This window comes from Lissotriton helveticus, chromosome 10 (assembly GCF_964261635.1).
Source record: "Lissotriton helveticus chromosome 10, aLisHel1.1, whole genome shotgun sequence".
Taxonomy (NCBI): domain Eukaryota; kingdom Metazoa; phylum Chordata; class Amphibia; order Caudata; family Salamandridae; genus Lissotriton; species Lissotriton helveticus.
This window is the reverse complement of record NC_136071.1, coordinates 1,093,597,023-1,093,621,963: the sequence shown is the minus strand read 5'-3', so window position 1 is coordinate 1,093,621,963 and position 24,941 is coordinate 1,093,597,023. Positions and strand designations below refer to the sequence as shown.

At 41.9% G+C, this 24,941-nt stretch overlaps 1 protein-coding gene across 4 annotated transcripts in view; it reads left to right on the top strand.

The window, feature by feature from the left end:
• Nucleotides 1-24,941, top strand: part of PHKA1 (phosphorylase kinase regulatory subunit alpha 1) — a 1,063,236-nt gene that overhangs the window by 988,330 nt on the left and 49,965 nt on the right. For all 4 annotated transcript variants that reach the window (XM_078663812.1, XM_078663811.1, XM_078663813.1 and 1 more), the window contains one exon: nt 22,929-23,129. In XM_078663812.1, the coding sequence (XP_078519938.1) occupies nt 22,929-23,129 (201 nt within the window). The remainder of the gene's footprint in view (nt 1-22,928; nt 23,130-24,941) is intronic.

Here is a 24,941-nt window from a genome sequence, read left to right as displayed (position 1 = left end):
AAGTTGATGGGCCCTCCCTTTGAGCCCATCCACAGAGCTTCCTTGCAGCACTTATCTTGGAAGGCCGCTTTTCTAGTAGCGATTACATCAGCGCGCAGAGTAAGCGAGATACAAGCGTTATGTGCCAATGAGCCTTACACTGTTTTCCACCATAACAGAGTAGTCTTGAGGGCACATCCTTCTTTTCTCCCTAAGGTGGTGTCTGATTTTCACATCAATCAGTCCATTTCCCTGCCATCTTTCTTCCCTGATCCGGCGACCCCAGCTGAGCGGTCGCTTCATTCCTTAGATCTTAAAAGAGTACTTAAGTTCTACTTACAAAGTACAAAAGAGATAAGGAAGACAGATCAATTGTTTGTTAATTATGGCGCCATGAGAACGTGCTTCCCAGCCACTAAGAGATCCATTTCAAGATGGATTGTGTCATGCATTACCTTAGCTTATCAGCTGGTGAAAAGGCCCTTACCTTTACCTCCCAAGGCTCATTACACCAGGGGGAAAGCGGCCACTGTTACATTCTTGCATGACGTCCCTATGGCAGAAATTTGCAAGGCCGCAACCTGGAAATCAGTTCATACTTTTATGAGGCACTACTGCCTAGAGCAGTGGTTCCCAAACTTTTTTGACCCGTGGCTCCCTTGACCTAATTGGCAGTTGGCCGTGGCTCCCCACAATTTTTTTACCCGCACACCGGGGTGCCGCGGCGCACCCTTTGGGAACCACTGGTCTACATGAAGAATCAAGCCTAGACGTGATGAAGGATTCAGAGAGTAGCCATCACTGTCATAAAACTTTATTTGCAATCACAAAGATCTTATAAAGTACATCTCAATACATACATAGAGTAGTATAAAGCATTCGCACTAAATGTAACCAGGCTATTGAAAGGCTCAAGGAGCTCTGTGGCGTTACAAGAAGCTTACATGAGGTGGGCTCTGATCATGGGTATCTGCAGAAATGTTTTCGGGGGGGGGGGCACATTTTTAACTTCATCACCATCCCCCTTGCACCCTTCTCCCCTCTGCCTTGCACCCTTCTCCCCTCTGCCTTGCACCCTTCTCCCCTCTGCCGCGCACCCTTTCCCCCTCTGCTTTACACCCTTCTCCCCCTCCACCTTGCACCCTTCTCCCCCTTCCCCTTGTACCCTACTTCACCTCAGCCTTGCACCTTTTTCTACCTTGCACCCTCCTCCCCTCTGCCTTGCACCCTTCTCCCCTCTGCCTTGCACCCTTCTCCCCTCTGCCTTGCACCCTTCTGCCCTCTGCCTTGCACCCTTCTGCCCTCTGCCTTGCACCCTTCTCCTCTCTGCCTTGCACCCTTCTCTTCTCTACCTTGCACCCTTCTCCCCTGTCTTGCACCCTTCTCCCCCTCCTCGTTGCACCCTTCTCCCCTCTGCCTTGCACCCTTCTCCCCTCTGCCTTGCACCCTTCTCCCCTCTACCTTGCACCCTTCTCCCCTCTGCCTTGAACCCTTCTCCCCTCTGCCTTGAACCCTTCTCCCCTCACACTCTCCAACATGCAGCAGTCACGAGTGACGACCCCTCAACGAGGAGTGAGGCAAAGACAGAAGCTGGCAGAGTGCGGCTGCATCAGGGCATAAGGCGCCCACCCAACGCCCTCCAACAGGCCTCTCACCCTGCACGCACCCAATGCTCTCCACCAGGCCCCTGAACCTGCACCCACCCAACGTTCTCCACCAGGCCCCCCACCCTGCACCCACCCACCCAACGCTCTCCACCAGGCCCCTGACCCCGCACCCACCCACCCAACGCTCTCCACCAGACCCCTGACCCTGCACCCACCCTACGCTCTCCACCAGGCTCCTAACCCTGCACCCACCCACCCAACGTTCTCCACCAGGCCCCTGACCCCTGACCCTGCACCCGACCCGAAGAGCACCAATCACATTACACAAGGATACATTCATGTATTCTGTTTTTGTAGGCGCTGGGAGATTAAGTGATTTGCCCAGAATGACACCAGATTCTGAGCTGACGTCGAGGGTCGAACCCGGTTCCCCAGCTCCAAAATTGGCAGCTCGCAGTTTCACTACATTTTGAGGATAATTATATATATATATAGAAGATGGAGCTTGAGGTCAGAGCTACCCACTTCGGAACTGAGGAATTAGGTTTGATTCTGGTTTTGGCTCAACATCCTGTGATCCTGGGCAAATCACTTAATCTCTCCGTATCTAAAAAAGGAACATGTCCTTATGAAATGTCATTGGTGCTCATGTAAAGCACTCCAATATGTTTGGGTTGGGTTTGCTCTATATAAAAATTGAGGGGAAAAAAATGAAAAGATTAGTTTAATTTACTCCACATGGAGCATGACCCCCTCCTGTGCTGCAACACCTTCCTTTCTGCCACTGACCAGCATCTCTTTCACAGCTCATCAGCAGCTGAAAGAGTTGATTGCCCCCACACCACCCCCCCCCCCCACCACCCACCTCGCCGGCCGCTGTGATGCTCTGCTTCAGAAAAGCAGAGACTAAGGGCAGAGCAACCTATTCATCACGGAGGCGAAAGTGACACATTCTTAGTGTGACTTTCACACTTCCTTTCCCAGATCGTGCGCGGCGCCCCTGGCTCCCAATAACGGCGCACCAGGGCGCCGCGGCGCACAGTTTGGGAACCCCAGGCCTAGAGTCTGATTCCAGGGCTGATGCTCAAGTAGGCCAGGCCTCCTTGAGGAATCTGTTCGGATAGTGGCTTTTTACTCTATCCTGGCTTGGTGTTTTTAACTAAGCTTACTGATTATATTTACTGTGTTTTCCTTTGCCCACAGGGAGATGAGGTGAGGCTCGCTATTCTATTATAATGTTTATGACTATTGATGAGGATCCCCTGGAAGAGACGGATTAGTTACTTACCTGTAATCCTAGTTCTCTTCCAGGGGTATCCTCATCAAAGTCATAAGCATCCCTCCCGCCTCCCCGGGCAAAGTACTATTTTAAGTTGGAGATATTGTTAACCTCTTAGTTTTCATGGTTTTTCAGTCCCCGCAAAGAACAACTGAACTAACTGTCACCCCTGAGGCATGATGGGAAGCTGGGGGTCAGGAGTGCCTTAAAGGCACGGTGTCAGTTTATTGCATGCAGCTACAGGTTAGCTTTTCAGTCTTTTTAGACTGTGTGTTTGCAATGCAGCCTGGGAGCTTCCTATGCTTTCAGTGTTTTATAAGAATTTCTACTGTTTTCTGAGCATTAAAACAGTTCCAAAACAAACTTTATTGTTGTTTCTCATGTTTCTAATGCATGTTATTCATGTATGGTGGAAATTCTTTACAGCATGATTCAGCTCTAGTGTTTATTAGGCTGCAATTGCTTATTTTTATATATATATATATATATATATAAAAGTAAGCAATTGCAGCCTAATAAACACTAGAGCTGAATCATGCTGTAAAGAATTTCCACCATACATGAATAACATGCATTAGAAACATGAGAAACAACAATAAAGTATATATATATATATATATATATATATATATATATGTTCCAAAAAACTATGCAGCAAGACGCTGCACCCCGCTTGGACCCTTCCACAACAACAGTGGTTCGTGCCAGGCAGCGAGCCCATCAATTCACTCAAACATACTGGTGTCCACACGATCCTGGGACAGTATGAGGCACAAACTCCAATAGCGTGTTAAAGATATTTAATCAGCCAAGATAGCAGAAAAGCATAAACCCACTCGACGCGTTTCGGGGCTCCTCCCCCTTGGTCACGAGTAGTAAACAGAGTAATAGGATGGTAGTACATATACTCAAGGTCACGTGGTCTAAGTGAAATGAACATAAACAAAATAGTTCGCGCTTATAGTCAGCGCTGTGAGGCAAAATTGTAATAGTGCTTTTACTAAATAACATATAATCAGGGTCTGATAAAAAACGCATAAATTTAACTGATATTGACCCTATGCAATATTGAGACAATAGCAAAACAAATTCTGTAATTACTTTGACATTCTTAATCTAAGGATTAAACATCAATTGCCCAAGTGGGCTTTCCATTATTCACGTTTACTCTAGATTGGCTCCTATACTGTAGGCAATGACAGGCAATCTAAAGGATGATATTCAGCCCCTGTGGGCGACGCAAAATAGTTTGGAAAATTAAAATAAATATGTCCATAAAATGTCAAAAGAAAATGCCCATGTGGGCACAAAATCATTACTGCATGATGAATTCTCAGTTCCAATGCCGTTTCATTGTTAGTTTCTTAAAGGGTCGATAATATCGTTCAATACAGTTTTACACAACAAATCCCTGAAAAAAGAAATAAAAAGTGATCAGTGAAAATGAAAAAAAGGGACCAGTGATTCAAAAATAATTGAAACTAATAAAATTCTAACGTGAATCCTACATAACTTGTATACAGGACATAGAAGTTAAAAACAATCGAGGGCGTGAAATCTTTAAATACACGACATGTTTGCATATTAAATCCCAATTGGATTTCCTACTGGACAAAACTACAGAATGCTCAATGAAACCAGAATATTAAAATAAATCAACCCAAGTGTACTTCCATCTCTTCATCACAGTTATGGCCATTCGGAACCAGTGTTTTGTATTGAATAATCATGCGTGATTCCAGTCTCCTTAATTTCTGTACACGATTACCCCCTCTCTCATCAAATTTGACTGTACACAATACACAGTAACTCAATAGTTTTGCATTTTGATTATGATGAGTGAGAAAGTGGCGCGCTATCGGATAAGATTTATCCATGTTGGTAATGGCACGCATGTGCTCTAGCACTCTCAATTTGGCAGGTTTAATCGTGCTCCCTATGTAGGTCTTATTACAGGGACAGAATAAGGCATAGACTGCATGGTCACTGGTACATGAAGTGTGTTCCTGGATAATCAGAATCTTGGATGTGGGCGACAGTCGTACTTTTTTCAGATTCCGACTGTTCTTGCAAGCCTTGCAATTTCTGCAGGTGAAAAAGCCTCTCACTCCGGTGGTCATGGTTTTCTTGGGAATCACTGCCGTGCACAATTGGTCCTTTAAGGACCTCACTTTTCTAAAAGAGATTTGAGGGAATTCATTAACAAATTTGGCCACGTCTGAGTCGTTTAATAGCACTGGCCAAAATTTATTAAGACTCTTTCTAAGTGTACCTGCTTGGCTACTATAAGTAGTTATGAACCGTGTATTGTTCTCTTCTTTGTCTACAGGTTCGCTAGGTTTCGGCTGTAAAAGTGATTCTCTAGATCGTTTTTTTACAGCTTTTTGTGCATCAGTAATGGCTTTGGTGGAATATCCACGTTCAGAGAACCTTTTTGCCATGTTTTGTTGTTCAACCAAAAAAGCTTCTTCTGTGCTGCAATTGCGTCTGGCTCGTAACAGTTCCCCCACTGGGATACTCCTAATTAGTGAATTAGGGTGACAGCTTCGTACGTGGAGTATGCTGTTTCCCGCTGTCTTTTTTCTAAAAAGAACTGTTTCTAGTTTACCCTTCTCAACTCTCACATTCAAATCAAGGAACTCCAAGCTCTCTTTGGACCAATTGCTGGTGAATTTAAGATTGAAAGTATTTTGGTTGAGTTCCTGCACAAAAGTATTCGCCTCATCTTGGGTCCCCCTCCACACAATCAGCACATCATCTATGTACCGCAGCCACTTGATAACGTGGCTACGGTACATAGGCGACCTGCATGCTACACTCTCCTCCCAGTACCCCATATGGAGACCCGCAAAGCTGGGAGCAAAGCAAGTCCCCATAGAGGTCCCGAGGGTCTGTCTGAAGATTTTGTTATCAAACAAAAAATAATTTTGCTTGAGACATAGTTCCATCATGGTGATAAGCATTTTGGTGTGGTGAAGATAAGAGACAGATCTCGTAGAAAGAAAATGCATGCAGGCATCAAGTCCCAATTGATGAGGAATAGAAGTATATAAACTAGTCACATCTAATGAAAGAAGTGAAAATTCCTCTTCCCATACCACTGTTCTGATTTTGTTCAGGAAGTCTCCTGAATCTCTGACATAGGATGGCAACTGTTGAACAAGGGGCTGCAAAAAATAATCAACATATTGGGAGGTACATTCAAAACAATTACCATTGGAAGAAACAATAGGTCTGCCTGGGGGATGTGATATACTTTTGTGGACCTTGGGGAGGAGATATAATGCTGGTAACTTGGGAGATTTACACAATAAAAATCTATATTCCTCCTCTTCAAGTAACCCTTTGGTTTTCCATTCTAACAATTGTATTTCAAATTGTCTGATCGAATTTTCGTATTCCATACGATTGCTTCTGCAGTAGTTACTAGTATCTGATAATTGTCTTAGTCCTTCCAATATGTAATTCTCCCTTGACTGAACCACTATGTTACCACCCTTGTCACTAGTTTTAATCACAATGGTGTGGTCTCTGCGCAGATTGTCAATCAATCTGCTTTGCTCTTTGGAAATGTTACTCCATTTCTGATGATATTTCTTAGTTTCAATTTTGTTAAGTTCATTTACCATGCATTTTTCAAACACTTCAATTGTCTCATTGTGAATTTGTGGAAGGAAGATAGATTTGGGTTTAAAATTGCTCCCAGAACTCATTGTCAGTGATATATCAGCATCAACCAGGTCCTGATAGGGGTCATGACTTTCCTCCCATTCTCCATTAAGAACTTTCAGGGAATGAGCTAGATTGACCTCAGAGATACTTGCATGATATGGTGCATCTTTAGTAAGAACATTGCCCGACCCTGCTTTGGTTGCATACCACTTTTTTATTTTTAATTTTCTGGTAAAGAAAAATAAGTCAATTTTGCTTTGCGTATAGTTAAAATTCATAGATGGACAAAATGTTAAACCCAAAGATAGTAACTCTACCTCAGTGTTGGTCAAGATGCGTTCTGACAAATTAATTACTGTTTTCCTCTCCATTATTTCAGCTTCATTTGGCCCCTTGTACGTTTTCCCACAGGGCTTGCAGGGTTTCCTCCTGCAGATGTGTTTTTGCTTTTTCCTACTCTGTTGCCTCTTCCTCGCCCTCGATATCCCTGTTGATTGTCTTGCATCAACATCGAGAACTCCATTAAAACGTTGGTTTTTACTCCCGTGAAATTGCTCACAGTCGAGATGTCACTACCACTCGTCAGTGACTGTAAGCCATCTTCAGATACATTTGATGTGCTTGCCAGTTCTTCCGTTAGATTGTTGGGATTAGATTGCGACTGCATTGCTGCTCTCATCTTGTCATACTTCTTGGCAAATGTGAGTATTTGCCCTCGTTGGTAATCCACTAGATCCCTTTGGAATTTGCTCTGTTTCCTGTTTCTGATATCTATTTCAATTTTATCCAGATTAGCTTCTATTTTGTCCATTTCTAATTTGAACTCGTTTTCAGTGCATATATCTCTGAGTTCTTTTGTTAAAGCTTCGATTTCTCCTTTTAATCTTTCAGTATCTTTAGTGGCAAATTCAATTAACATTCGTAACATATTCAACGAACATTCATGGTTATTCGCTGCCCAACGTGTGACCAATTCGGTAATCGTGTACAGAAATTAAGGAGACTGGAATCACGCATGATTATTCAATACAAAACACTGGTTCCGAATGGCCATAACTGTGATGAAGAGATGGAAGTACACTTGGGTTGATTTATTTTAATATTCTGGTTTCATTGAGCATTCTGTAGTTTTGTCCAGTAGGAAATCCAATTGGGATTTAATATGCAAACATGTCGTGTATTTAAAGATTTCACGCCCTCGATTGTTTTTAACTTCTATGTCCTGTATACAAGTTATGTAGGATTCACGTTAGAATTTTATTAGTTTCAATTATTTTTGAATCACTGGTCCCTTTTTTTCATTTTCACTGATCACTTTTTATTTCTTTTTTCAGGGATTTGTTGTGTAAAACTGTATTGAACGATATTATCGACCCTTTAAGAAACTAACAATGAAACGGCATTGGAACTGAGAATTCATCATGCAGTAATGATTTTGTGCCCACATGGGCATTTTCTTTTGACATTTTATGGACATATTTATTTTAATTTTCCAAACTATTTTGCGTCGCCCACAGGGGCTGAATATCATCCTTTAGATTGCCTGTCATTGCCTACAGTATAGGAGCCAATCTAGAGTAAACGTGAATAATGGAAAGCCCACTTGGGCAATTGATGTTTAATCCTTAGATTAAGAATGTCAAAGTAATTACAGAATTTGTTTTGCTATTGTCTCAATATTGCATAGGGTCAATATCAGTTAAATTTATGCGTTTTTTATCAGACCCTGATTATATGTTATTTAGTAAAAGCACTATTATAATTTTGCCTCACAGCGCTGACTATAAGCGCGAAGTATTTTGTTTATGTTCATTTCACTTAGACCACGTGACCTTGAGTATATGTACTACCATCCTATTACTCTGTTTACTACTCGTGACCAAGGGGGAGGAGCCCCGAAACGCGTCGAGTGTGTTTATGCTTTTCTGCTATCTTGGCTGATTAAATATCTTTAACACGCTATTGGAGTTTGTGCCTCATACTGTCCCAGGATCGTGTGGACACCAGTATGTTTGAGTGAATAATATATATATATATATATATATATATATATATATATATATATATATATATATATATATATATATATATATATATATATATATATATATATATATATATATATATATATATATATATATATATATATTACCTACTGGCGGTCGCCAGTAGGTATATATAGTTAGGATTTTTTCTCTATGGGATTTTTGAAAATTATATGTCTAATAACTTTGGCGTTTGTGGACGGAATTGGCTGAAATTTTCAGGAAAATGGAACATTTTGTTTCTGAGCCGCCCCCGAAAATTTGGGGGGGTTTCGTCAAGGGGGGGCCGAGAAAAAAGGGGGGTCCCAAAACGTGTTTTTACCATTGAGTTTTCCATAGGGCGGTTGGCCTCACTTTTAGCCCGAACGGCTGAATGGATTTCCACGAAACTTGGCAAAATTGTAGATATTGTTTGCCCGATGTGCCTTTGCTAGGTCTCAAGATATGTGGTCCTGTGAATTTTGAGTAAATTAGGTTTAAAAAAAGATATATATCTAGAGCCGCGCCCGGTACGCGTACCGGGGAGCGCTTCAGGCACGCCACTTAACTTGCGCACGGCAAGCTGATTGGTTCTCGGGTGTCTGTAAACATTCGAAACAGTCCGCAGCGGCCGCCATCTTGTGTCTCGGTGGGATTGAGACACAAGAGGTGGCAAGAATCAAAGGGGGGAAATGAGCAAAAGGGGGCAGGGTACACCCCCCTGACCCCCTACTTTTGATGTGGGGGCCATAAAAGGCTCCCGCGGGTGAAAAAAAAAAAAAATCGATTTTCGCGGGGGGAGCGCCCGGTACCCCCACCGGGGAGCTTACGGGGGAGCGTACCATGGAGATTAAAAATGACAGACTTTTTTTTTAAAAAAAAAAGCTTCTTTTTATAAATTGGAGGTAGTTCTGAAAAGAACTTTTTTTTTGATTTTGTTGTTTTATATATTTTTTTTTTGATTTTGTTGTTTTATATATTTTTTTTGTTTTTGTTTTATATTTTTTTTAGACTTTTTAAAACAATTTTATATATTTTTTGGATTTTTGTCAAGGGAAAAACAAAAACAGGGATTGCAAAACTGCTCAACAGGAGCAAAAAAATTTCACATTTTAGGGACTGGCAGAGCAGCGGTGTTGCTGCTTCTTTAGGGCAATCAGTTCAACACTCTGCTCCCCATAGCAGAGCAGTTCGTCACACTCCGTGCACAAAAATTTGATGCCTGCAAACACCGGCTGAATGTTAGGGACCATTCTTCCACGGGGTGGTCCCGAAGGTGTTGCTCCACCAGTGGAGGTGCTGCCGCCATCTGTTGGTACATTCCGTGCCAGCTCTCTGACACTCTCCCTGGCAAAGTTGTTAGGGTGTCTTCTTTTCACATGCCTGATCAAATTAGCATTCCCAAAACTATATTTTTTCAGAGGATTGCCTCTGGATAAACTACTCCCACATATTTTGCAGGTTACTTTGGGAGCCTTGACTTTTTTCTGTCCTTCAGGGATGTCGTAAAATTTCCAGATGAAATGGGTTTTTTTCTTTTGCTGAGGAGGGTCCTCATCTAAAAATCCATCTGAATCACTGCTGGATGACTCTCTTGCAGCCATTGCTGGAGATCAGAAAAGTAGGAGATAGAGTAGACAGAACAGCTCTTGCTCTCTCCAAGTACAAAGCAATAGTGAGAGAAATGGGTGGGTTTCACACAATTTGGAAAAAAAAAAGTTCTGAACCAATGAAAAGTGTTATTTTAAAGTCACATGGTTTGACGCGCTTACGCTACGCGCCCCGGGGCGCGCCCCGGGCGTGTATCGTAAGCGCATCGGGGCGCTTACGTTGCGCGATCGTATGCGCTTCCGGGTGCGCTTACGCGGTGCGTCATAAGACGCATCTCGCGGCTACGCGATACGTGTCTTATGACGCAAGGCGTGGCGGCTACGGGATACGTCACGATGTTGTTTTCGTTCGCGGCAATAGCGCTTCCGGGACGCGTATTAGTACGCGCCCCGGGGCGCGCCGCAAGATTGCGCTTACCCGTGCGTTCACCTGTCTGCGCCCCGGGAGCTTACAAAAAAAAAGTATTAAAAAAAAAATTATTAATAAACATATAAAATATATGTTTGGATTTAAAGAAGAATACATTTTACAGCTACAGATATTAGCTTTTAAAAAACCAATGAAATTCACTGAAAAAACCATAGGTTATAGACCATATATAGTTAGGAATTAGCATTTACAAAACCTTGAAAATTCACTGAAAAAACCATAGGTTATAGACCATATATAGTTAGGAATTAGCATTTAAAAAACCTTATTTTACTCACACAAAACCATTGAAATTCCATATATAGTTAGTTGTACTAACTATATATATCGCGCACCCGCAATCCACTGCTGATGATGTCACATATTACATCATTCATGACATGGTCAGTGACATCACTGATGACATCACTGATGACATCTCAAATGACATCACTGATGACATCACTGATGACATCTCATTTGACATTACTCATGACATCATTCATGTGATGATACGATGTACCTCTTCAGACTCTAATATAACCTTAGATACACTCAGTGTAAACAGACACTCACAGTCTTGCAAAGAATCAATCACACCTCCATTTCCTCAACTATATAGTTAAACACACCTTACTTATTGAAACATATAATAACACATATTTACTCTATACAAGTTCACAATAATCCATACAGCCACTCACACATTCACTGGCTCTTATGCACAGTTATTTATATATGTCAACTACCACATGTACTGTGTTTTACATATGTACTTACTTTGACATGTAGCACTGAGATATCCATTCACTCACCAATACACTCATGCACACAGTCAACCGCCCATACAGCTGTTTCCACATGCACTTTTGAAGCCATACATCTAGTGAATCAACTGCTCACACATCTATGCACAGAGTCATTCACCTCCCAGACACCCACACACACACACTCAGTCTCCCATACAAATACTTGGCCAACTAATCAATAACCCATATAGTTAGCTAATGATCAACAATTGCATCAGATTACAAAACAACAGACACAATGGTGCACAATTTAAAACAGTTTAGTCACTAACCCATGCACTCAGTGAGACACATTTAATCCCTCACTTATACAGTCAGTCATGCACCTACTAAATACATCATCCAGACACTTATACATCCACTCATTCTTCAATATATAAGACATATTTTAACTTTACAGAAACATACAGTCACTGGATGTTATCATCAGTGATGTCATCAGTGATGTCACTGACCATGTCATGAATGATGTAATATGTGACATCATCAGCAGTGGATTGCGGGTGCGCGATATATATTGTTAGTACAACTAACTATATATGGAATTTCAATGGTTTTGTGTGAGTAAAATAAGGTTTTTTAAATGCTAATTCCTAACTATATATGGTCTATAACCTATGGTTTTTTCAGTGAATATATATATATATTACCTACTGGCGGTCGCCAGTAGGTATATATAGTTAGGATTTTTTTGAATAGGGATTTCTGAAAATTCTATGTTGAATAACTTTGGCGTTGATGGACAGAATTGGCTGAAATTTTCAGGAAAATGGCACATTTTGTTTCTGAGCGTCCCCTGAAAGTTTGGAGGGGTTTCGTCAAGCGGGGGCCGAGAAAAAAGGGGGGTCCCAAAACGTGTTTTTAACATTGAGTTTTCCATAGGGCGGTTGGACTCACTTTTAGCTCGAACGGCTTAATGGATTTCCACAAAACTTGGCAAAATTGTAGGGACTGGTAGCCCGATGTGCCTTTGCTATGTCTCAAGATATATGCTCCAGTGGTTTTTACGAAAATTAACTTTGAAAAATATATATTGGGCTACATTGGGCTATATATATGTTAGAGCCCAAATGTAGCCCAATGTAGCCCAAAGATGGCCACCAGAGACAAAAAAAACAAATGTAGCCCAAATATCAGCCAGATGTAGCCCAACTATAGCCCAGTGACAGAATGTCCCAGAGTGTTCTAAAGAACAACTAGAGCGCTAACAGTCTTACTTATGACAAAAGTATGGCACACCTGAAGTCATCTTGATTGGAATAAAGTGTTAACACTTAAAACATTTAATTTGCAAAGGAACAAAATGAGGGGTTTCATTTTGCCATAGAAATGTTATATATCACCTACTGGCGGTCGCCAGTAGGTATATATAGTTAGGATTTTTTTGAATAGGGATTTCTGAAAATTCTATGTTGAATAACTTTGGCGTTGATGGACGGAATTGGCTGAAATTTTCAGGAAAATGGCACATTTTGTTTCTGAGCGTCCCCTGAAAGTTTGGGGGGGGTTTCGTCAAGCGGGGGCCGAGAAAAAAGGGGGGTCCCAAAACGTGTTTTTAACATTGAGTTTTCCATAGGGCGGTTGGACTCACTTTTAGCTCGAACGGCTTAATGGATTTCCACAAAACTTGGCAAAATTGTAGGGACTGGTAGCCCGATGTGCCTTTGCTATGTCTCAAGATATATGCTCCAGTGGTTTTTACGAAAATTAACTTTGAAAAATATATATTGGGCTACATTGGGCTATATATATGTTAGAGCCCAAATGTAGCCCAATGTAGCCCAATGTAGCCCAAAGATGGCCACCAGAGACAAAAAAAACAAATGTAGCCCAAATATCAGCCAGATGTAGCCCAACTATAGCCCAGTGACAGAATGTCCCAGAGTGTTCTAAAGAACAACTAGAGCGCTAACAGTCTTACTTATGACAAAAGTATGGCACACCTGAAGTCATCTTGATTGGAATAAAGTGTTAACACTTAAAACATTTAATTTGCAAAGGAACAAAATGAGGGGTTTCATTTTGCCATAGAAATGTTATATATCACCTACTGGCGGTCGCCAGTAGGTATATATAGTTAGGATTTTTTTGAATAGGGATTTCTGAAAATTCTATGTTGAATAACTTTGGCGTTGATGGACGGAATTGGCTGAAATTTTCAGGAAAATGGCACATTTTGTTTCTGAGCGTCCCCTGAAAGTTTGGGGGGGTTTCGTCAAGCGGGGGCCGAGAAAAAAGGGGGGTCCCAAAACATGTTTTTAACATTGAGTTTTCCATAGGGCGGTTGGACTCACTTTTAGCTCGAACGGCTGAATGGATTTCCACAAAACTTGGCAAAATTGTAGGGACTGGTAGCCCGATGTGCCTTTGCTATGTCTCAAGATATATGCTCCAGTGGTTTTTACGAAAATTAACTTTGAAAAATATATATTGGGCTACATTTGGCTATATATATGTTAGAGCCCAAATGTAGCCCAATGTAGCCCAAAGATGGCCACCAGAGACAAAAAAAAACAAATGTAGCCCAAATATCAGCCAGATGTAGCCCAACTATAGCCCAGTGACAGAATGTCCCAGAGTGTTCTAAAGAACAACTAGAGCGCTAACAGTCTTACTTATGACAAAAGTATGGCACACCTGAAGTCATCTTGATTGGAATAAAGTGTTAACACTTAAAACATTTAATTTGCAAAGGAACAAAATGAGGGGTTTCATTTTGCCATAGAAATGTTATATATTACCTACTGGCGGTCGCCAGTAGGTATATATAGTTAGGATTTTTTTGAATAGGGATGTCTGAAAATTCTATGTTGAATAACTTTGGCGTTGATGGACGGAATTGGCTGAAATTTTCAGGAAAATTGCACATTTTGTTTCTGAGCGTCCCCTGAAAGTTTGGGGGGGTTTCGTCAAGCGGGGGCCGAGATAAAAGGGGGGTCCCAAAACGTGTTTTTAACATTGAGTTTTCCATAGGGCGGTTGGACTCACTTTTAGCTCGAACGGCTGAATGGATTTCCACAAAACTTGGCAAAATTGTAGGGACTGGTAGCCCGATGTGCCTTTGCTATGTCTCAAGATATATGCTCCAGTGGATTTTGAGAAATTAACGTTCAAAAAAATATATATATCTGTGACAGCGTCCCGGTTAGCGCCCCGGTTCGCCTACCAGTCGCGTAACGGAACTTCGCGAGGAGAAGCGGATTGGCTCTCCGGTGACTCTCAACATTCTAAACAGTCCGGAGCGGCCGCCATCTTGTCTCTCGGTAGGATCGAGAGACAAGAGGTGGAAATAAACGAAGGGGGAAATGAATGAAAGGGGCAAGGTAGACCCCTCCTGACCCCCTAGGATTAATATGGGGGCTATTAAAGGGCCCCGCGGGGCAAAAAATAAAAGACTTTTTTTTTTTTTTTTGCGGTGGAAGCGCTACCCGGTACACGAACTGGGTAGCTCACCGGTAGCGTAACGGGAGTCCGCCATCTTGTGTTTCGGACAAATTTAGTCACAACATGGAGGATAAACAATGTTGGGAATGGGTATAAGGGGGCACGGGAGACATATCCTGACCCCCTGGGTTTTCTGAGGGTGGCTGAGGAGGCCCATATATGTAAAAAAAAACAAATTTTCGCACGGTTAGCGCCCGGTCCGCGCACCGGGTAGCGTTCCGGAAAGCGTAACAAGGGGAAAACCAAGGGAAATAGTAAAATAATATTTTAGAGTGCTTTGAGGTAGGGTAGCTCTGAATAGAGCTGTTGTGTTGTGTGGGTGATGTAAGTACCAACATGTAGGTACCAATGAAGAGTCTAAAATTCAATGTACACCGTCTCCTCTGTAGATATTTTGTATGTTCTAATATGGGTTTTTTAAATGTAAATGTGTGGAAAAGCACTTCATGCTTTAAAGCAATTGTATTTTTGAACTGATTGTTCTTTCCTCTTAGTCCTCCTCTTTGGTTTTTTTTCCCCACACTCTTCTTCAGCATGATAGTTGATAATTTCGTTCCCTCAAAAAATTTATATACATAAAAAAACTTATATTAAATACATATAAAATATATTTTTCCTTTAAAAGAACAATACATTTTACAGCTTTTGATATTTGCTATTAAAAAAACATTGAAATTCACTGAAAAAACCATAGGTTATAGACCATATATAGTTAGGAATTAGCATTTACAAAACCTTGAAAATTCACTGAAAAAAACATAGGTTATAGACCATATATAGTTAGGAATTAGCATTTACAAAACCTTATTTTACTCACACAAAACCATTGAAATTCGCATATATAGTTAGTTGCACTAACTATATATCGCGCACCCGCAATCCACTGCTGATCATGTCACATATTACATCATTCATGACATGGTCAGTGACATCACTGATGACATCACTGATGACATCTCAAATGACATCACTGATGACATCACTGATGACAACATCCAGTGACTGTATGTTTCTGTAAAGTTAAAATATGTCTTACATATTGAAGAATGAGTGGATGTATAAGTGTCTGGATGAAGGATTTAGTAGGTGCATGACTGACTGTATGAGTGAGTGATTAAATGTGTCTCACTGAGTGCATGGGTTAGTGACTAAACTGTCTTAATTTGTGCATCATTATGTCTGTTGTTCTGTAAACTGCTGCATGTGTTGATCAGTAGCTATATGAGTAACTATATGGGTTATTGATTGGTTGCCCAAGTATTTGTATGGGAGACAGAGTGTGTGTGTGTGTGGGTGGCTGGGAGGTGTATTACTCTGTGCATAGATGTGTGAGCAGTTGATTCACTAGATGTATGGGTTCAAAAGTGCATGTGGAAACAGCTGTATGGGCGGTTGACTGTGTGCATGAGTGTATTGGTGAGTGAATGGATATCTCAGTGCTACATGTCAAAGTAAGTACATATGTAAAACACAGTACATGTGAGAGTTGACATATATAAATAACTGTGCATAAGAGCCAGTGAATGTGTGAGTGGCTGTATGGATCATTGTGAACTTGTATCAGGGATTGTATAAGAGAGTAAATATGTGTTAGTACATGTTTGAATAAGTAAGGTGTGTATAACTGTATAGTTGAGGAAATGGAGGTGTGATTGATTCTTTGCATGACTGACTAGGTGTGTGAGTAACTCCATGGATGAGTGACAGTCTGTGAGTGTCTGTTTACACTGAGTGTATCTAAGGTTATATTAGAGTCTGAAGAGGTTCATCGTATTATCACATGAAAGATGTCATCAGTGATGTGATCAGTAATGTCAAATGAGATGTCATCAGTGATGTCATCAGTGATGTCATTTGAGATGTCATCAGTGATGTCATCAGTGATGTCATTTGAGATGTCATCAGTGATGTCATTTGAGATGTCATCAGTGATGTCATCAGTGATGTCACTGACCATGTCATGAATAATGTAATATGTGACATGATCAGCAGTGGATTGCGGGTGCGCGATATATAGTTAGTGCAACTAACTATATATGCGAATTTCAATGGTTTTGTGTGAGTAAAATAAGGTTTTGTAAATGCTAATTCCTAACTATATATGGTCTATAACCTATGTTTTTTTCAGTGAATTTTCAAGGTTTTGTAAATGCTAATTCCTAACTATATATGGTCTATAACCTATGGTTTTTTCAGTGAATATATATATATATATATCCTCCTCCAAATCCTGCTTTCATTAAAAACAGGTCTGACACATGCTCTGGATACCAGCAAATTTCTTTATTCCGCCATTGCACACATAATTCACACTTCGTGTGTCCACAAGAGTCAGCCTCCGGCAGACGCGTTTCGGCGTGTGCCTCATCAGTGCCGGGTACTCGCTGAATTTTGCCAAGATGGAAATGCTCCGAAGCTGCTGTTTTTGAGCTGCTAACCGAGACTTCTCATTGCCGGCAATCACTCTCACTGAAAGCGGACAAGGAATGTTCCTCAGATCGTTGTTGCCACTACTCTCACCAAGAGACCTCGGGTGAAGTGCATTGAGTCCCGCAATGTGGAACCAACAGTCAATAAGAGTGCGGTGCAGTGACCTAACTTCGCACATAATAATGCTAATGGTGTCGGCTCCTTTTGGCATTGCGGGAAAACGCTGGCGGTTTCCATCATTGCTGGAAAGTCCATTAAACAGACATACTGTCTGCTCCCTCTCCCCAATACCTTGGAGACACTCCGGGTTGGGTTATATGGTTATATATATATATGGGGCACATATAATATAGTGTTTCCGGGGTCCCGCGCATGGGCGGGAATATTCTAATGCTTATGACTTTGATGAAGATACCCCTGGAAGAGAACTAGGATTACAGGTAAGTAACTAATCCTTCTTCGGCGCCAAGGTTGGCTTAAGGCGACTACCTTTAAACCAGAAGTGCAGATGAAGATACTGGACATGGCCTAAGATGGGGATTCACTGTTTGTTAAACATATAGATGAATGACACAAACACAGCAAAACCTTTAGGTGCTCTGCAATATCGTTGCATACCTTTCAAAGGAGCCAGAGGGTGAGGATTCTCTACATATCGGGGCGGCTATCAGTCAAACCAACAGTATAGACAATACCAACCTCAATACTCACAGTTGTACAACCAATCCTCTTCCCGTCAGTCATCGACTGCTGGTTTCTCTCACCAGGATGGTCGAAAACGAACACAGCAGTAAGGCAGTGATTGTGCCAGAAAACAATGAACTTTGCAGTGTGCCAGTCAACCTTGCCCCCTACCCGTAGGTGCAAAGAGTTCTGTTTATGCGAGATCATTTCAGACCGCTGGGTGCTGGACCTCGTCACTAGAGGTCATGCGCTGGAGTTTCTTCAGATACCACCTACCACTCTGCCCAAGGGTCCCCCTTCCCCTTGTCTTCACTTATTGCGCAAAGAAGTCTTGATCATGCTCCTCAAGGAAGCAATAGAAGAACTACCATGCACGCAGAGAGAAACAGGTTTCTACTCGTGTTTCTTCTGAATCAAAAAGAAGCCAGGAGAATGGCGACCGATCCTGGATCTCCGCAATCTCAACACATTTCTCAAAAAACAAACATTTGGATGGTACCGCTTTCCGATATTCTGGGGAGCTTAAACAAAGGGGATTTCATGACTTCTTTGGACATGGAAGATGCCTAATTTGGTATCCCTATCCATCCAAAACACCAAAAATATCTGCGATTCACAGTGGCTGACACCCACTATCAATTCACAGTACCACCGTTTGGCCTAAAATCAGCCCCACAGATCTTCACCAAATGTTTAGCACCAGTAGCAGCAACTTTACGATCGAGGGGGATCCAAGTTTTCTTATACCATACTTCGACGATTGGCTACTCAAAGCTCCGTCAAAGCAAGAAGCCAAAGGTGCTACAACAATTTGTCTCCGTCTGTTTAATTCACTGGGGCTCACTTTGAACAAGGGCAAATCAAATCTGATTCCTACTCAGAACATTCTCTTCCTCGGATCATCCCTGGACACCGTCCCGTGCAAAGCATTTTTGTCTCAGGAAAGTCAAGTGCGCCTGAAAAATTAGCGACAGCCATTTAAAAAAGAGCATCAGTTTCTGTTCAAACTTTCAAATCGCTTCTAGGAATGTGCTCCTCGGCGATCAACTTGATCCCTTTGGCGCCACTCAGAATGAGACCTCTTCAAGAGGAATTTCAGAGTCAATGGCACATGGCAGTGGGTTCTTTCGAGGATGTTATCCAAATAACCACACGTATGGTGGACGCACTCTGTTGGTGGTCACAAACAGCAAATCTTGCCCAAGGTCTCTCCTTTCTGCAAGACATCCCAGATTTCGTTTTGACGACAGACGCTTCCATGGATGGATGGGGAGGTCATCTGCAGGATTTACAGATCTAGGGAAGATGGTCGCAGATACAGAAACAGCAACACATCCATAGTCTGGAGCTTTGGGCCATATTCTTGTCTCTTCAAGCTTTCCTTCCAAGTATAGCAGGTTCCTCAGTGCTGCTCCGTACCGACAACACGACCAGCATGTACTACATAAACAAGTAGGTACAAGGTCCATAACACTTTCACAGGAAGCTCAGGAATTGTGGGAATCGACAACGTTACACAGAATTACCTTGAAGGCCTGGTTACACAATACACTAGCAGACTCGCTTAGCAGGTCTCTATCTGGCTGCCATGAGTTAGAACAAATCCTGTTGCACAGGATCTTCCGAACGTGGGGCAAACCAGCTCTAGATCGGTTTGCGTCACAGGAGAAGAGGAAATGCTGATATTATGCCAGCAGGTTCCCTCAACCGGGATCATGGGGAAATGCCCTTTCAATGAGATGGTCCGGGATCTATGCCTACACTTTTCTCCCATTCCATTAATTCCCAGAGTGCTTAAGAAATTTAAAATGGAAGGCTGCCGCCTAATTCTGATTGCACCCCGTTGGCCCAGACAGTATTGGTTCCAGGAGCTCCTCCTGTTGTCACAAGACAAACCCATTCGCCTGCATCTGACACCGACCACGTTATCACGGAACAGTGGTTAGATAGTCCAGTGGTTAGATAGCCATGCAAGCAAGTGCAGTCCCTGCACTTTCTCGCATGGCTCCTCAATGCTTAGAGTTCAGGGATCTCAGTATTTCTCAGGGCTGTCTAGACATACTGTCTAAATCTCATGCTGAGAGCACTATGAAACTATCGTTTGAAGTGGAAGAGATTTTGTTGTTGGTGTGAAACCAATAAAGTTCATCCGGTTCAAGCTCCTGATGAACAGATATTACCTTACTTACTTTCACTGATCAAGACTGGACTTGCTTTCTCGTCAGTCAAGGTTCACCTGGCTGCTATTCCAGGTACAGGAAATCTCTGCAGCTTCCTTCTTTATGTTCGTCTTTCTCTTGTAAAACAATTCATGAAAGGACTTTTTAGCACTTTCCCTCCTTTGCTTTCGCCTCCTCCGGAATGGTAACTCAATGTGGTATTAGCACAACTGATGAGACAACCATTCGAACCAATCCATAAAGCAGATCTTAAATACCTCACATGGAATGTAGCCCTCTTACTGGCTCTTACCTCTGCAAGGAGGTAAGGGTTTTACATTCAAAGAGCCTTTCTTGCATTTTACACAGAACTAGGTAATCCTGCGAACAAATCCTAAATTCATTCCAAAGGTACCCACAAAGTTTCACATGAACAAACCAGTAATACTGCAGACTTTCTTTCCGAATCCATCTTCTACAGCTGAGAAGACATTACATTCATTGGATGTAAAACGATGTTTGAAGTTCTATCTTCAAAGGGCAAAGGATATTAGAAAAATGGATTAACTACTAATGGCCTATGGTCAAGGGAAACAAGGAACTGCTGTAACAAAAGCCACAATAGCCAGATGGGTCGCATCAGCTATTCACTTCTGCCACGAAAAAGCAAACAAACCTCTCAAGGTGAAAGTTAAAGCACAATCCACTAGGACGGTTGCTGCATCTACAGCTTTGTTTGCTGGGGTTACATTGGATAAGATATGCCGTGCTACGACATGGAAGAATGTCCACATGTTCACAAAACACTACTGCCTCCAATCTGCACAAAAGGAGGATGCAGCGGTTGGACAAGGTGTGTTACGTCATCTCTTTCATTAAGGTCAGATTATTTACATTTCTTTAACGCTTGTCTATTATTAATTTTCTTTACTGTTGCACTGATTATTTTGTTCATGCTTTTAAGTCGCTCAATTTATGTTTCACTTGTGGATAACCTCTGTATAGTTATTGCTGTTACGCTTTGTCATTGCAATGTTTAAAAATTGTGAATTTATATTGGGAGTGTTAAATGTTATGTCTCCCACAAACAACAGTACAATTTCTGTACTGCTTGCTATTCTGATTCAGGCATGTACATTTATGAAAGATACCCCAATACTTGATAAGAAAACAAGTTACTTACCTGTAACTACAGTTATCCAGTATTGGTATCATTCATAGATTCACATGCACCCACCCTCCTCCCCGTGGAACCAGTTCTCTGTGATTTGGGGGATATTTACTTCCCACTTGTACTTGGAAAATCTGAGGAGAACTGCTTCTGTTAGGAGTTTTCTAGAGGGTGCCGAAAGCTGATTGGTTGGATCTGATTTTTGGTCCTTTTCCTATATGGACAGATAGCCTACTAAGATTTGGCCTCTTTGGTCCTATTTATTACTTATGGCACTACTTTTGTATTTTACCGTGGGACTCCCATCTCGGCGACGGGGAATGATTCAGACATGTGAAAGTTACCAATACTGTATAACTGTAGTTACAGGTAAGTGACTTGTTTTCTTTTTGTGTGTAGCTTTCATCCCTGGCTCGAGTTTGCTCTCACACACTTATTGACAGAGGTTTTACGTGCAGGACCTGATGTTCTGGGTTACTGTAAAGCTATCAGTGATTACCACAGACCTGCCTTCCTCATATGCCACAATGTTGGTTACCTGAGTTTGCAACTGTTGCAGGGATTCTGCACATACACAGAACTATCTGCACGAATATGGGACCTCGGTGTATAGGGGCTAAGCCTTCCCACCACCTTAGTACCCACAAACCCAGGACTGACTAGCTATAGTGTCTCACTCGCTCTCCTACACACTCATGAAGAAGCACATGATTAGACACCCCAGAACACAACATCCCGAATCTCTCAGGAATCACGGTAACAAGACACCTTTTTGCTCACCCTCTCGTACATGTCCACAATAAGAACTGACTGAAACACGACTATAGTTTAAAATGTTTAGTTTAACTATCATGCTCTAAAACGCAGTATACAAGACACACAGCAGCAAGATTCACAAACCTAACACAGCATTGCAGAAAGGCCAGATATCATAAAGGGAGATGTCATCATATAAAGACAGTGGATAAGGGACTGAAAGGCCTAACCACCCTCCCCTTGCTAAGAAGAAGCTTTATTATATAATAGAAACTCTCTAGGCTTTGTCAGCAGACCCCCTACTTTAGTGCCTAGATGGTATATCAACATCATAGGATCGCAAGGCTCTTCTCCCTGGAAAGCTCCCTCTCCAAGTGTGTCTTACCGAAACATGCTGCCCCATAATATCAAAGCACGAGTATACTGCAGCAGCTGCATTAGCATGTTTTGTCTAGGTGCTAGGGACTGACCAGACAGAATAACAAGGGGCATTGTTTATCGACCTTGCTCACAGTGTTCAGACTAAACTCCAGGAACAGGCAGAGAACGAACCAAGCCTATGGTTCTCATGTGAAAGGCATAAACAGAGACTTGCAAAAATGAAGACATGTAGTAACGTGCGCAAAAGCAGCATCATGGCTGCTGGGCTCAAAATAGGATTCCCTTGTTAAAATTATTATTTAAATATCCGCAGACTCATGATATTTCAAATTGGTGAGTCTTGCTAAATTCTAATCCTCGGTTCATGTTGCTCCAGTTGTTCTGCCTTATAGTTGCGGTGTTGAGTCCCACCACGGTTGCAATTGTGTATCCTGCTAAGGTATGTGCAGTGGCCACAGACTGACTATTTTGAAGTGAAAGTGTGTTGTGTTAAAGTCTGTTTTCTCTTCCCCAGATGACTCCAGGTGAAATCAAGTTCTCCGTCCACGTGGAGTCCGTGCTGAACCGAGTGCCCCAGCCGGAGTACCGCCAGCTTCTGGTAGAGGCGATCCTAGTTCTCACCATGCTGGCAGACATCGACATCCACACCATCGGGGGCATTATTCACGTGGAGAAAATGGTGCACATAGCCAGTGATTTGTTTTATCATGACCAGGTATGTGACCCCCAAAGTCCACAGCCTTGAAGCTTCAAAACAAGCTCTCTTTTATTTTTTAATAAGTTTAAAATGTTACTGGAACAAAAATAACACAACAACATATTGAAAGCTTACACCAAGCTGCCTGGTAGATTGTGCCTGGTCGAATCTTTTGGTATCGCAGACCCAGATTTATAGGCGCTTTCCTATTATGATTACGTCCTTGTGCCTCTAGAAAAGTGGGTTACATATTTGTGTGCGAATGAAAACTCCACTCCCCCATCTCTGATTTCTGTTTCATAAAGAGACTGTTTTAACTCCCTCCCGCCAGCTCTATCCTTTGGAGCAATTCTTCAGTACTTTGGTCTTTTGAAAGCTGTGCCTTAGGAAATTCATAATACACTATACTTTGGGTAGGGTCAGAGGCCAAAATGTAGAGACTCGGCGGGATATGCAGCCCCACTATAAACGTTCAAAACACAACATATATCCCGGGGTCTAGTGATAAGGAACACAAATACTACAACTGACCAAGACTCTAATGGAATATACAAAAATTGTATGGATTCCCATCACTCACCATTCCAGGTGACATGCTTCATCATCTGGGTCTCCTTAAATAGGGCTTCAACTCCACCCTAATGATGGAGGAGCCCAAGGATGTTTTTGGGTGTTGAGCAAATGTTTTTATAGAGTGTATGGGAAAGTGCAGTGCAATGAATGATGTGAGATTTAAAATTGAAGCGTAATCAGACCCCAAATGTATTATTGTCTGATACGATCAAAGGTTAAAAACAGTGCATAAGAACAGTTTCAACAGATAGCTGTCCGTAAATAATCGGTCAACATGTTTCAGCACCTGAAGGTAGATGTACACCTAGTGCTTTAATCAGGACCTATTTAGTATTAATGCTACTGCAATATTGAAAAGTGATTCTAACAACAAAACGTGAAATAGTACCAAAAAGGATACGCTGTGAAACAATACAACCTTACAGCTTGTTTCTCACAGTTCACAATCCTTGTATCTCTTGAAGGATCTATAAGAAATACAGAAAATGTACAGAACACATAGAAAAGTCTTGGAGAACAGTATGAATTTCCTATATACAGCCTATGCAACTATAGTTAGTTATCAGGCTAACCCTCATAGTGGGCACTCGTCCACCGAGCCTTACCTTAAAAGTATGGAGGAATTACCTCACCCCACCTGGCAACAGCTCAGGATAAAGGAGGCACCGCTCTGAAAAGGGGAACAAACTACACCAAACCATTAATTTTTATGGTGCATTGTTCACCCTATACGTTTTATACATAATCCAATTGTCTGATACACTGCATGAACAACCACGACTCCAACACACACCACAAATCATGTATAATGTATCATCCCCTCAAGGGGAGTTTGTCGATTTCTTTAGCACTAGAAGGTTATTAGTGCAAATACTGTTGTTGTTGTAATAGCTTTATTCGATAAAAACATATCATAAAAGCATATCTTACATCTTTAAAAACAATTTTATCAACAATCATCAACATTAAAACATTTTGTATACAAGGCAGCATATTGGGCAGGGGGGCTCATTCACTGGATTAGTAGTTTTTTTGCCGTTCTTAAACGCCAGGCCCAGCCCAAGAATTTTGCCATACAAGTGGAAAAGAGGGGTCTAGCATCTGTACGTAGTATATGTAGGGCTTCTAAATGAGAACGAGTTCCCAGACACCTGCAAAGGGGCTTCAACCACCTACGTCTCGGGGCTGCATAGACACTGCACTCGAACAACACATGGGACACGGACTCTACCCTTAGATCACAAAAGGGACAGTAAG